A 12,236-nucleotide genomic window follows, 5' to 3' on the forward strand; every position below is an offset into this window, starting at 1 on the left:
ACTCAAAGGCTGGCTCTCACAGGAAACAGGACCTAGAACAAGCTACAATTGATCAAAGAAGAGCGAGTTAGAATTTAAATCAAAGGGAATGCCTTTTCTTGATTTTTAGGGCAACTAGCTCACCCTTGTGGACAGAAAACTGCACAACCACCAATTTCCACCCACACCACCTCATTAAAATACTGCACTGAAATTGGGGAAACTGATTCAGACCACTAGATAACCTTGATGATTTCAGAGTGAGCAAGCTTTCCAAACAGATCTACATTGCATAGATAATTACCTATCTAAATTGTGTTAGCAATCCTCTACCTGAAAATTTGTCAATATAATGTGGGAAGTCTCTGAAAGAGTCTTAAACTCAAATCAAATATAAAACGAAGGATTTGTTGAAAACAATGTAACAAGAGTCATTATTTATAAATGAGTTTCTCTTCTGCAGTAGAGTCAATTATAAAAGATTAAAGTAGCAATTTTTCAATCTGGTAGAAATCACCTAAACTCTTAACAAAACTGAACTACAGAAGTATTGACAGCAGTATTTATTTATTCCATAAATATTTACTGAGTACTTATAACAGGCACTATGCTAGACAATGGAAACACAGCAAATGACAGACTACTGCATTACTACACAAAGAATCAAAATACTGTTCTGCAACAGACCTGTAGCTACTTTAGACTGAGTGGCCAAAGAAGGCCATTGCAGAAGTCTGTAAACAATCCAAAGATCCATCGGTAGTAAAGAGCCCAAATGTGCACTTGTATATACAACAGTATACTAGGTAGGCACTGAAGCTCAGGTAGAGCCCTAAGTACCAATATGGAAGATGTACAACATAGACTACAAACTGGAGAAAGCAAGGAAGAACAGAGTGCGTAGGAGTCTGTGCGTATAAATTTCTTACAGCAAATATTCAGATGTGGGTAAATGCACTGCAAACACCCCAAAATTGTTAACAGTGATTACTTTCAGGAAGAGGAATTTGGAGTGAGGAGATTCTATATTCCACTTCATGTATGTATATGTATGTGTACTCCTTTCATTTAAACATTGAAATTTCATTTTTAATACAGAAAGAAAAGCCAAATCAGTAATGACAGAACACATGGGCCTTCTATTCTTGATCTATCCAAAACTTAAAATTCTAACATACAGAATTAATATTCTGAAAAAATTGGGAAGGACATATCAAATTCATTCAACAAAGGGAATGAAAACTAGATCTTTTCCACCATTACTAATACTCAGATGTCCTTACCAGAGAGGAATGTTCAGATCTTTTTTAAGATTTATTTATTTGAGAGTGTGTGTGTGCACACATGCCCAAGCATGCAAGTGGGAGGAGGGGCAGAGGGGAGAATCCCCAAGCAGACTCCCTGCTGAACACGGGGCCAGAAGAGGAAGCTCTATCCTACGACCCATGAGATCATGACCTGAGCCTACGCGAAGAGTCAGATGCTCAACCAACTGAGCCACCCAGGTGCCCCTAAATGTTCAGATCTTTCAAGCAGATTACTTAACTACTACAAATGTCCTGTGTGTTCATGTCCCTATATTTACTTAAAAAATAAAAATTTTAAAAAGGACCTCAATGACTCAAAAGTAAAGCATACTTCAAAAGACTGTTCCAAGACAAGTCTAATCACTGAGTGGCATTTTCCAGTCGGGGATAAAGACTACATTTCCAAAATTAACAAACCAAAATAGTATCTTCCCTCTATGAGGCAATTAGAATCGTATGCTTATAACAGAGAAGATGGTCAACAAATGAACCTAATTTTGAGTTTCTTACCTAATGCAGCATGATTTTCTTGCTCCTGACTCTTTCCCAAAGAGGCCATCATTTCTGAATATACATCAATCCACCAAGGATTATACTTCAAAACCTGTTCAACAGCCTCGTCTTCAAAAAAGTCAGCTCTGGAAAGAAAACAGTGAATGAGCATGTTACATAGAACTGGGCTGGTTTTGGTTTTTTTAAATTTTATCTTAACTCATCACATTTGTACTAGAAATACAGATTATTAACTCAAAGTACAGATCAAGGAAACGAGCACTGTATTTACTTTTTTGTGGTTACTAATCACCATAAAGTGAAAACTACACATCTGACTAAAGGTATAGTTTCTGCTCTCTTCAGAAACAAGGTACAGAAAAGACCAGTCCTCCCCTGAAAGCCCATCCCATGTATGGCAGTGGCATGGGGTAAAGCAAATCTGAACACACAATGGACTGAAGCATGGAACCTGGGCTAGGTTTATAAGTACCACCTATTTTGGTAAGGTTACAATAAAGGAAAGAAACTTTTAACTCCACCAAGCAAAGAAAAGTAAACATATCAACAGAAAACACAGGATACTGCATACCCACAAAAAGGCTACACATAAACACACATACACATTTTTTAGCATGTGCCTTCATACTTTCTACCAAGATGCAATTTCTTTCATAGCTCTGTTAACTTTAATAGTTCCTTTGTTTAAAACTATTGAAAAAGAAAAAAGCAACCTTTGTAAAGAACAGAAAATTAATTTTCCTGCACTTTATTTTCTCAGGTTTTTTTAAAAACATTTTATTTGTCTGAGAGAGAGCGAGCAAGAGAGAAAGCACGAGCGGGGGCGGGGCAGAGGGAGAAGCAGACATCCCCCCCCCCCCCCCCCCCCCCCGAGCAGGGAGCCCAACACAGGGCTCGATCCTGCACTTTATTTTCTCAAGGTTTTTTAAAACATTTTATTTATTTGAGAGAGAGAGAGCGAGCAAGAGAGCACGAGCGGGGGGCGGGGGGGGGGGGAGAGGGGCAGAGGGAGAAGCAGACACCCCCCTGAGCAGGGAGCCCGACACAGGGCTCGATCCTGCACTTTATTTCCTCAGGTTTTTTTTAAACATTTTATTTATTTGAGACAGAGAGAGAGCGAGCAAGAGAGAGAGCATGAGCGAGGGGAGGTGGGGAGAGGGGCATAGGGAGAAGCAGACTCCCCCGTGAGCAGGGAGCCCGAGACAGGGCTCGATCCCAGGACGCTGGGATCATGACCTGAGTCAAAGGCAGACGCTTAACCGACTGAGCCACCCAGGTGCCCCTACTTACTTAGTTTTAACTTGAAAAATAACTGTTACATTTAAATTATACTCCTGGAGGACATTCATTCAGAAATTACAACCCTGCATTCAAAGTTGAAAACTCTGTATTCATAGGAAGAGAGTGACAAAAACTCTGGGTGAAAAATTCATTTATATTTCAGTTAATTAGAAACTCAAGGAATTGGTTGATTTCATAAATTGATTTTCTAGCTGAAAGTTTTATGATCTGAAATATTTTTTCCTTCAACTGAGATAGTGAAATCTTTCTAAAAAGAAGTATCACAGATAACTCACAGAATTCTCCATATGTGCCAAGCACTGCACTGAATGGTTTTCACCCATTATTTCCTTGAATCCTCACACCACCCCCAGGGGTAGGGGGAACTATTAATACTCCCATTTTACATCAGTAGAAACTCAGGGTCAGAAAATTTGTATAATATGGCCAAAGTCAAAGAACTGGTAAGAAGTATGGCCAGGATCTGGACCCAATTAAGTCTTACTCCAGAATCCAAGCTATTAACCAATATAAACATTCCATTTTTATGCCTGAGGAAATAAAAGTACATATTGGACAAAATTGAATAGGAATGATCTTGAAATAGTAATTCTCAATATCAATTTTGTCATGTGCATGAGAGATATTTCAAAAAGATAAGTAATAGGAGTAAATGGCTAAAATGCTAACTAAGTCAACAAAAAGCACTATACTCTTCGCCCTGCTCCAACTCCATTTTGGGCAGTGGGATTACACGGCTGACAAGACAGAGGCGGTCATGGTCCGTACGGAACTTACAGCGCCATGGGAGAGTCCAACAATCACAATACAAGTGCTATGTAATTGCTATGACCTAACAGTACAAGCATCTATGGCAAAGTGAAACTGGGACAGCAGGGAAGGTGCCTGGAGAAAAGACTATCTAAGCCAATAGCCGATGATAATTAACAGTTAACTGGACTAAGAAGGGTGGGAGAAAGCATTCTGAGCTGAAAGAATAGTTCGCAAAGGCGAGGAAACAAGAAGTCGCAATTAAGGGGGGAAAAAAAGCTGAGAACAGCTGAAAATATTATGTTGTAGTGACAACAACATTGTAAGCCATGTCAAAAAATCCTAGTGGATTTTTATCCCTAAAAACAACACTTAAAATCTTTTACATATGGGTCTGACATTGGTGTGTCTTGGAATACCAGTGTCACTGCAGTCTGGAAAATGGTCTAAAGGAACAAGCCTCAAGGCACAGGAATCATAGAGGCCTAGAAGAGGGTAGCAGCCAAGGACATAGAGTGAAGTGGATGGATCTGACCTATAGCTAGAAGCTAGAATCCTTAGGATGCAGTGGTAAAGGGAGGACCAGAAAGAGACTGAGTAAAGCAAACAGTAAAGAGATAAATGGAAATTTTAATCACTTCAGGATAGATTAGAAGTGTGGGGTAAGAAAGAAGTCAAAGATAAATCCCAGGTTTCTACTCTGGGTGACTGGCATGAAAAATGGTACACTCTGCCAAAGAGAAAATTCAGAAAAGACTTTGCAGGTAAAAACGATGAGCTCGATTTTGGACATGTTGCAATAGAGGAGTCGGTGAATACCCTGTCGCTCTCCAAACCCTTAACAATGTGGCTTTTCTTCAGAGCACTTCTCAACAATCACAATATTGTCTGTTTCCCCACTAGAACAGGAGCCCCATGAGCGCAGGGACCTTGTCATATTCACTCTAATCCTCAGTGTCTGTGACACTACCTGGCATGCAGTTCATCCAAACAAGTATTTGTTGAACAAGCAAGGGACATGTGAAAGAATGAATAGATGAAATTTTAATGCTTTTTCCTAAGCTTGCCATTTTGAATAAAGAGCCATGTTGGGAGCAGGTGACCCTCTTCCCCTACTTACAGTCTTCAGGTTCCTCAATCAATCCAAAAGCCTAATCAGTATACCAAACTAACAAATGTACAGTTACTGAAAAGTTACAATTTAAAACAGCACCCCAAATGCTACTGATCATTTTTGTACCTTATCTCACAGTATTTAGACTGTTGACTAAATTCTTCTATTTTTCTCCCAAAGAAGGAAACAGGCAGATTTTATGAATTGGTTAAGGCAAAAGATATGCCAACAATTAAAAAACAATTTACCTGGGGAAGGAGAAAAAAAAAAACACACTCTCGGCAAGAGAAATACAAAAACTTGGCTATGATAAGCAAAACAGGAAGGCCTATTAAACAATGTTTCAGGATGCCTTCGACAAACTGTAGTATAAAAATAATAATATCCAAGAGGAGTTAGTTACAAATAGAGAAAAAAAGATAATCAAAAACAATACGTGTTTATGGATTATCTGTTATATGCCCAGTATTCTGCTGGGCTGCAAAACACACAGTGGGGAAAAACATCACAGGATGTCATCTAGAATTTACAACAAAAGATTTAAAAAATAGTAATTATCCTAAGTTATTTATATGTGCCTTTGAAATGTATGAATTTTTCTGTATGATGAATTAACCTCACTATGTTCTGCCTTGGGATGGATTTAAAATTGGTTTTCTCCAAGCTCCCCAAAAACCTGACACTATAAGGAAACATCATGACCAGTAAGGATTAAATCAAACAACTTGAAAGTGTCATATAGTACACACTAGCATATGTTATGCATTAATCATGTACATTACATTTATGTACATAAATGTATAATATAATACATGCAATGCATTGCCTGCAAGGTAGGTAAAAAGTGAAGTAAACTTTTTCTTCCACTGTATTAACCAATAAGAACAATTAAAAAAGCACTGAGCCAAAAAAAATTTTAATTGAAAATTTATAAGAATTTTACTTACACTTCATTTATTATTAGCACATTTGAGTGAGTCAGTCAGCTAATATAAATGAGTAAGAAATAACACAAAAATGACAATTAGCCCAAGTCCCACTGCTACTGGAAAAGTCACAAAGAACCTTTACCTCACGGCTTCCACTCTCCGACCTGCCCATGACTAAATTTAAACCACTCCCTGAGAAATGGAAAGAACAGTTCATGCATACTATGAAAGAAAATGAGCTTCTGGATAAAGAAACACAGAAGATGGAGAAAAATAAGGACTGCATATAATATCGCACTGCTAAGTATAAATTCCAATTTCCTAATTCTCTCAGGCCATAGTTATTCTTCCAGTTTGAGAAGAGAAGAGATAGGCAGTTCTTCTAATTAAGCTCCCTCCCACTTGAAATTTTAGTCTTGTAAAGCTCATTCTGTTTTCATGCTGGCCCGAGAAATTTGCTGACAATGAAATTTCCCACTTTAAATATTCGGCATGATTTTAAATAGGTTTCTTCAAATTACTCTTCAGTGGACCTTTAAAACCACAATTGGGGAGATAAAGGTAATTAGAAATGGCAATGTAAATGGAGCTGAATCTCTCAGATGTCCTCCAAAATATAACATACCCTGCTCTTACCCAGTTCCCCCCAGGACGTTGAATGGTTCAACCATTTATCACTATACATCACTCAATGCATTTGCACATCACAAGATATATTTCTGCCATTCTAATTAGTCTCCCACTGTGTCACAGGAGATAGAATGTTAATCACAAGAGCAACAGCAGTTAAACTGAAATAGTGTACATGAAAAGGAAATACAAAATAACAAATGGAAGGACTCTTTTCAAGTCCCAACCGAGCCACTTAGTAGTGGTATGACCTTGGGCAAGTCCCTTAACCTTCTTTCCCCAAATGTTGTGAACTGATTTAAATAATCACTTGAGAGTACTTGGTAAGCTGAAAGCACTATATAAAATAAGGGACTATGATGATTATAGCTGCACATATAACAGTTTAGAAATTGTTGGCCCAGAGCTTGGGAAGAATAATAATTGAGGCCTATAACAACATACAACTCACATCCTAAGACAGTCTAGCAACCACAGAGGCCAGGTGACAATCCCTTACTTAGAAGAAGTGTTACTATCATGGCCAATGAGAGACATCACAATGTCTCAAGTGATTATTTACCTATCCATTAACTAGATAAGTCTGTTAGGCAAATACAAGCCTGATAGAGATGCATTATGTCGAAAGACACAATTAAAGCAGATGGGAAATACAGCAAAACTTTAAAATTAGAATTTACTTATACCCTACCACAATGAATAATTATTTGTTAATTAGACTCAGATCTTCAATTACAGGTGCTCGCAGATCAAGTGTTGGAAAAACCCTGGATCAGCCAAGAAATGCAGTACATGTAGATTCAAATTCTTAAAGAAATTGAAACATCTTTTCATTTACATATACTGTTAATTACAACAAAAAGTCTACTGAAAAAGAACTAAAAATATTCTCATGAATGCGGTGTTCTACTTTTAAGCCTGGCAAAGAAGTACATTAAGAGTTCTCCGTTGCCAGAATGACCTACTGAGAAGCACATCTTACAAAGATCACAGAGGCATAAGTCTGTAGGTTAATTCAAATGTCAATTAAGGTTCTAAGCCCTCACTAATTTCTAGAATCCTAAAACCACATGCCTAGCATACTTAAAAAGACATCCAAAAATTTTCAAATCAATGTCAAGTCAATTATTTAATCCTCAAAAAATTCAATACTCACAGATAATGATCAGGATCAAATTTGGCCAGCTCAGCAGCCAGGCGTTTCTGCCTTCGTTCAGCTGCAGGAGTGAAATCTGGATCCTTAATATCAATAACATCACTCAATTCATCCTAAGAACACCCAGGAAAAAAAGAATAATTGATATCTCCCATTTCATCACTGAAAAATCTAATTTTACACAAAAGGCCAAAACAAAGGAACCATCTGATCATACTACCTGTGACATTTCGATTCAAATCCAGCAAATGTTTGTTAAACACCTATTGCTTGCCAGGCCCTGCTGGAAGCTTTCACATAAATTATCTCATTTAATCCTTACAATAAAGCAATATGAGAACTATAAAAGTTCATCATAAAAAAAAAAACACAATAAACCCCGTGCAAGCAAGCAGGAACATTGAATTCATCTCTTCCCCATTTACTCATAGAAATTTGCAAGGTATTAACAGCATATTCAAATAATTTCTAGACAGTAAGATGGGAGGTGCTCCTGCCACATCAGCAAACAGAAATGTAGATAACTTTTACGTGCCTGTAAATCTCTGCTTGACCAGAAATGTACTACATCCAGTCAGCCAATCTCCAGAGGCCAAGCTAACCTTGGGCGCTATACTTTCTTCCTTGTTCTCTCTCACCCAAGACAAGGTGGATGATCTGGCCAATCAGATATTTCCTATCTTTCTCTCCCTTGTTCTTTATTCTTTATCCTATAAAAGCTTTCTGCCTTTGGTCCCATTTTGTAATTCTCTGAATGGAGACTGTTCACTTCCTGAAGTGTTAAATAAAAGTCTGTATCACTGAAAATTGTCTTTTTTTTTTCTTTTTTTTAAGATTTTATTTATTCATTTGAGAGAGAGACAGAGCACGAGCAGGGGCGAGAGGCAGAGAAAGAAGCAGACTCCCCGCTGAGCAGGGAGGCCAACATGGGGCTCGATCCCAAGACCTGGAGACCATGACCTGAGCTGAAGGCAGTCACTTAACCATCTGAGCCACCCAGGCACCCCGAAAATTGTCTTCTTTTAACAGGCAAAATGGTTTGAGTATCAATGGTTTGAACATCTACACATAAAGTTTCCTTTTGTTTCTTCCTAAGGTCTAACTCAGCTGGTCTCAATAAGGATTACCAAATAAAACTTATATACAAAACTGTGTGCATTCTACTTTATAAGCAGATTTAAGATTTTTAAGGGCAATTTTAATGTATATGACTTTCCATTTTCAAATTTAAAAATCTAATCCTAAGTAATAGTCAACTTTACTATAAAAATCTTCACCTGGATGTACACAAACTGATTGTAGCATGTGTCCTAGGCCAACTCCTACAGAAAACAGGTAGAGTAGGAAAACTGTCTGGGATACCATACAGCTTTTTTCTTTTGGTTGGAATTATGAAGCCAAGAAATCTCACACAATGCATAATATTCCTAAAGCTACACCTTTTTTTTTCTTCAACCTCCCCATTCCAGTTACTGACCACAATTGAGAAGTATGGAATTAGAACCTTTCAACAGTATTAACTAAAAGAAATCAAGGGAAATAACTTGACAGAGTGAAGTCAAATTGAAAACAAGATTTGTAAATGGAACAGACAGGTTAGTGCCTAATAATTGGGCTTAGAGTTGAGAGCTTTAAGGTAAACTCCCTATAAGGAAATGAGCTAAACTGAAGGAGCCAAGGACACTAGGATACACACTCCCCCCCCTTCCCGCAACACACACACAATCAAAATTTGTGCCTCAAGGAAAAAAAAAAAAACTCTCGTTCCTACCACAATCCACTTAGCTCAAGTAGTATCAACGCTTAATCTAAGTACATTCTAATACTGCGAAAGGGTCCACAGAACTTTGTAGAAGTCACATCCAGGACATGTTAATACTTCTAACTACAAACATTCTAGGCAGAAACCTGATTACTGGTGGTCCCCAAATAAAATTTTACATTCCAAAAGCTCCTTTACAATCACTTTTGGGAAATTAAGAACGTATTTTCCTATAGAAATACTATTATAAATAGTAGTTACATGCTCATGGTAACCCACAAGTTTATTCAATTCATAATAAACTTTAAATAGAGTACTCTTAATACAAAGAGTTTAACAACCCCGTGGCAATGTTTCCGTGGAAAAATGCTTTCAGAGTTCCACTTTAATCTGCCAGAAACATCTCTTCCCCAAGCAGGACAACCTGGACTCTTCCTCTCCTCCTTACTCTCGCCCGCCTGAAATTACCTCCTCCAGGCACATAGCTGTGTGCTGACGTAGGCCCTTGGGGAAGAAGTCGAGTTGTACTGTATGCACAGGACTCACCTCAGCTAGATGACTACTACAGTCGTTTCCTGCCCACGGACCCCAAGTCATTCTCTCCAGCACCCGAGTCACCCACTTCCTTTCCTCCTTGCCCCAAGGAGTTCTCTGCATGTACATACGTGTACACACACACACACACACACACACACAATTTCTGAAAGCAGCGTGATGCAGCAGAGAAACTGTGACTGTGCAGTCAAAGACTGCTCCAGTCTAACTGCGCAGCCTCCCTGAACCTCAGCTTCCTTTCTGTGAACGCGTTTGGTCACACCTCCATCATGGGGCTGGGTACTACTCTCCTCTTGCTGCTGTAACAAGTTACTACAAATTTAGTGGCTTAACAACACAAACGTATCCTCTTCTAATTCTGGTGCTCCGAGGTCCAGAGCCAGTGTCACTAGGCTAAAATGAGGGGAAGGCAGCACTGGTTCCTTCTCAAGGTTCTAGGAAAGAATCCCTTGCTTTGCTTCTTCCATCTTGGAGGGTGGCTGCCTCATTCCTTGGCTGGTAGCCCCCCATGACAATGCCGTTCCTCCCTCAGCTTCCATCATCACACGGACTTCTCTTTTTCCACTTTGACTCTCTTACCTCCTCCTTATAAGAACCCTGTGATTGGACAAGACCCACCAGGATCATGCTGGATCATCTTCCCATCACATGATCCTTAAGTTAATCACACGTGCAAAGTCCCTTCTGCCATGTAACGTGACATGTTCCCATGCTCCAGGGACTGGCACACAGACATCTTGGGGAATGGGGTGGAAAGGAGCAAATTCATTCTGTCTACCACAGGCTATGATGAGGATTAAATGAAATAATATATGAGTAAGGCATCAAGTACAGGGCTTGATACATTCAATAAAGTTAGCTGCTGTTCCCTGTTACTCACTGGCCGCCTTCCTACTGAGAATACCTATCCTCCCTCCCCTGCCATTTCCTTACTTGCCCACAGCAATAAAAAGAAAAAAATAGGGATTAAAATGTGCTGCTTCATTATTTCACCCGGATCAGCTATACGGTCACAAGTGGGATATAATCTGGGAGTTTCTATAGGTATCTCTACATTTCAAAGGATAAATGGACTAAAAGAACCACAGGCATTTCAAAATACTAACTGCATGAGAAAAAACCCAGACTCTTCCCACAGCTCACAGCTCTGCACAATCCGGCCCCTGTCTTGCACTTCACCTTCACCTCCTACCTTCCCGTTCTGGCTCGAATCCCCCAAGCCACACAGCAGACTTCTTTCCATTTCTAGAACTCTGAGTCTTTGCATTTACAGTACACTTCTCACCATTCAACACTCTGCAAATGTCACCTCCTCCAAGGGGCCTTCTCTGGGCATCCTCACCAAAGTAATACCGCCCTCCCCTGGCTCTCGTGTCATCCTATCCTTTCCTTCACTTGTCACTATCTGAAATTATCTTATTTATTGTTTACATGGTTACTGTCTACCCCCCCACTAGAAGATTTCAGGAGGATAGGAGTCTGGTCAATCTTCTCCTCACTGTATCCCCAGCACTGTTCCTGGCCTTCAGTATTAAATCATTCATTCAGCAAATACTGTGCAAGGGCCTGCTCAGGATACTAGAGATCCAGAAATGAACACAAAGACAAGGTTCCAGCTCTCAGGGGAATGGGAATTAGACAGTAAGAATGCAGCTATCCTTCCTCTCTCCCTCCTCTTCCCTCTTGCTTCCAGATTCAGGGCCTCCACATGTAGCTATGTAGCCTGTACCCCAAAGAACATTAATGTTCACAGCAGTACAAGCCCCGCCAGACTCATCCTATGCACAGTCATACACAGTGGCCCTGTTCCAACTGGACCCTCAAGAGGCACTGGAACAAACTACAAAGCAAAGTTAGCCTGGGGTAGAGAAATCTGTCTACGGCATCCATCAACCAAAGGTAGAAAGATAAGAAGTTGGGAAATGTTCTGATTCTCTCTCTTTTCTAAAGCACTGCTATGGCCCCTGTTACGAGAGCCCTTTAAAGAGGAGTATTGCCAAGAAAAGGTCGTGTAGGATTTAAATCAGGCTTATGTTAAGTTCTGGCACAGCTGGGGCAGAGATTCTCCAGAGAGAAAATGAAGAGCTGTGTGCACATCTGGCCAGTAGATCTCCTGGAAACAAGATCTCGGGGCCCTGGGGGAAGGAAAGGGCCAGCAAGCCAGCGTCCTGTGGCTGCCGGCAGCAGTGGTCCCAGGAGCTTGCTGGGCTGGCGCCCAGAGACTCTAGGATTGTTGCTC

The 12,236-nt window shown here is 39.8% G+C and overlaps 1 protein-coding gene across 2 annotated transcripts in view; it reads right to left on the minus strand.

Annotated features, from left to right (window-relative positions):
* The window catches only part of SHQ1 (SHQ1, H/ACA ribonucleoprotein assembly factor), a 96,044-nt gene that overhangs the window by 71,152 nt on the left and 12,656 nt on the right, over window positions 1–12,236 (minus strand). For both annotated transcript variants that reach the window (XM_032411769.1, XM_032411768.1), the window contains 2 exons: window positions 7,681–7,793; window positions 1,797–1,924 (listed from right to left, as the gene is read on the minus strand). In XM_032411769.1, coding sequence (XP_032267660.1) covers window positions 1,797–1,924; window positions 7,681–7,793 — 241 coding nt within the window. The remainder of the gene's footprint in view (window positions 1–1,796; window positions 1,925–7,680; window positions 7,794–12,236) is intronic.

The sequence above is a fragment of the Phoca vitulina genome, unplaced genomic scaffold (genome assembly GCF_004348235.1).
Source record: "Phoca vitulina isolate PV1807 unplaced genomic scaffold, GSC_HSeal_1.0 scaffold13, whole genome shotgun sequence".
NCBI classification, from domain to species: domain Eukaryota; kingdom Metazoa; phylum Chordata; class Mammalia; order Carnivora; family Phocidae; genus Phoca; species Phoca vitulina.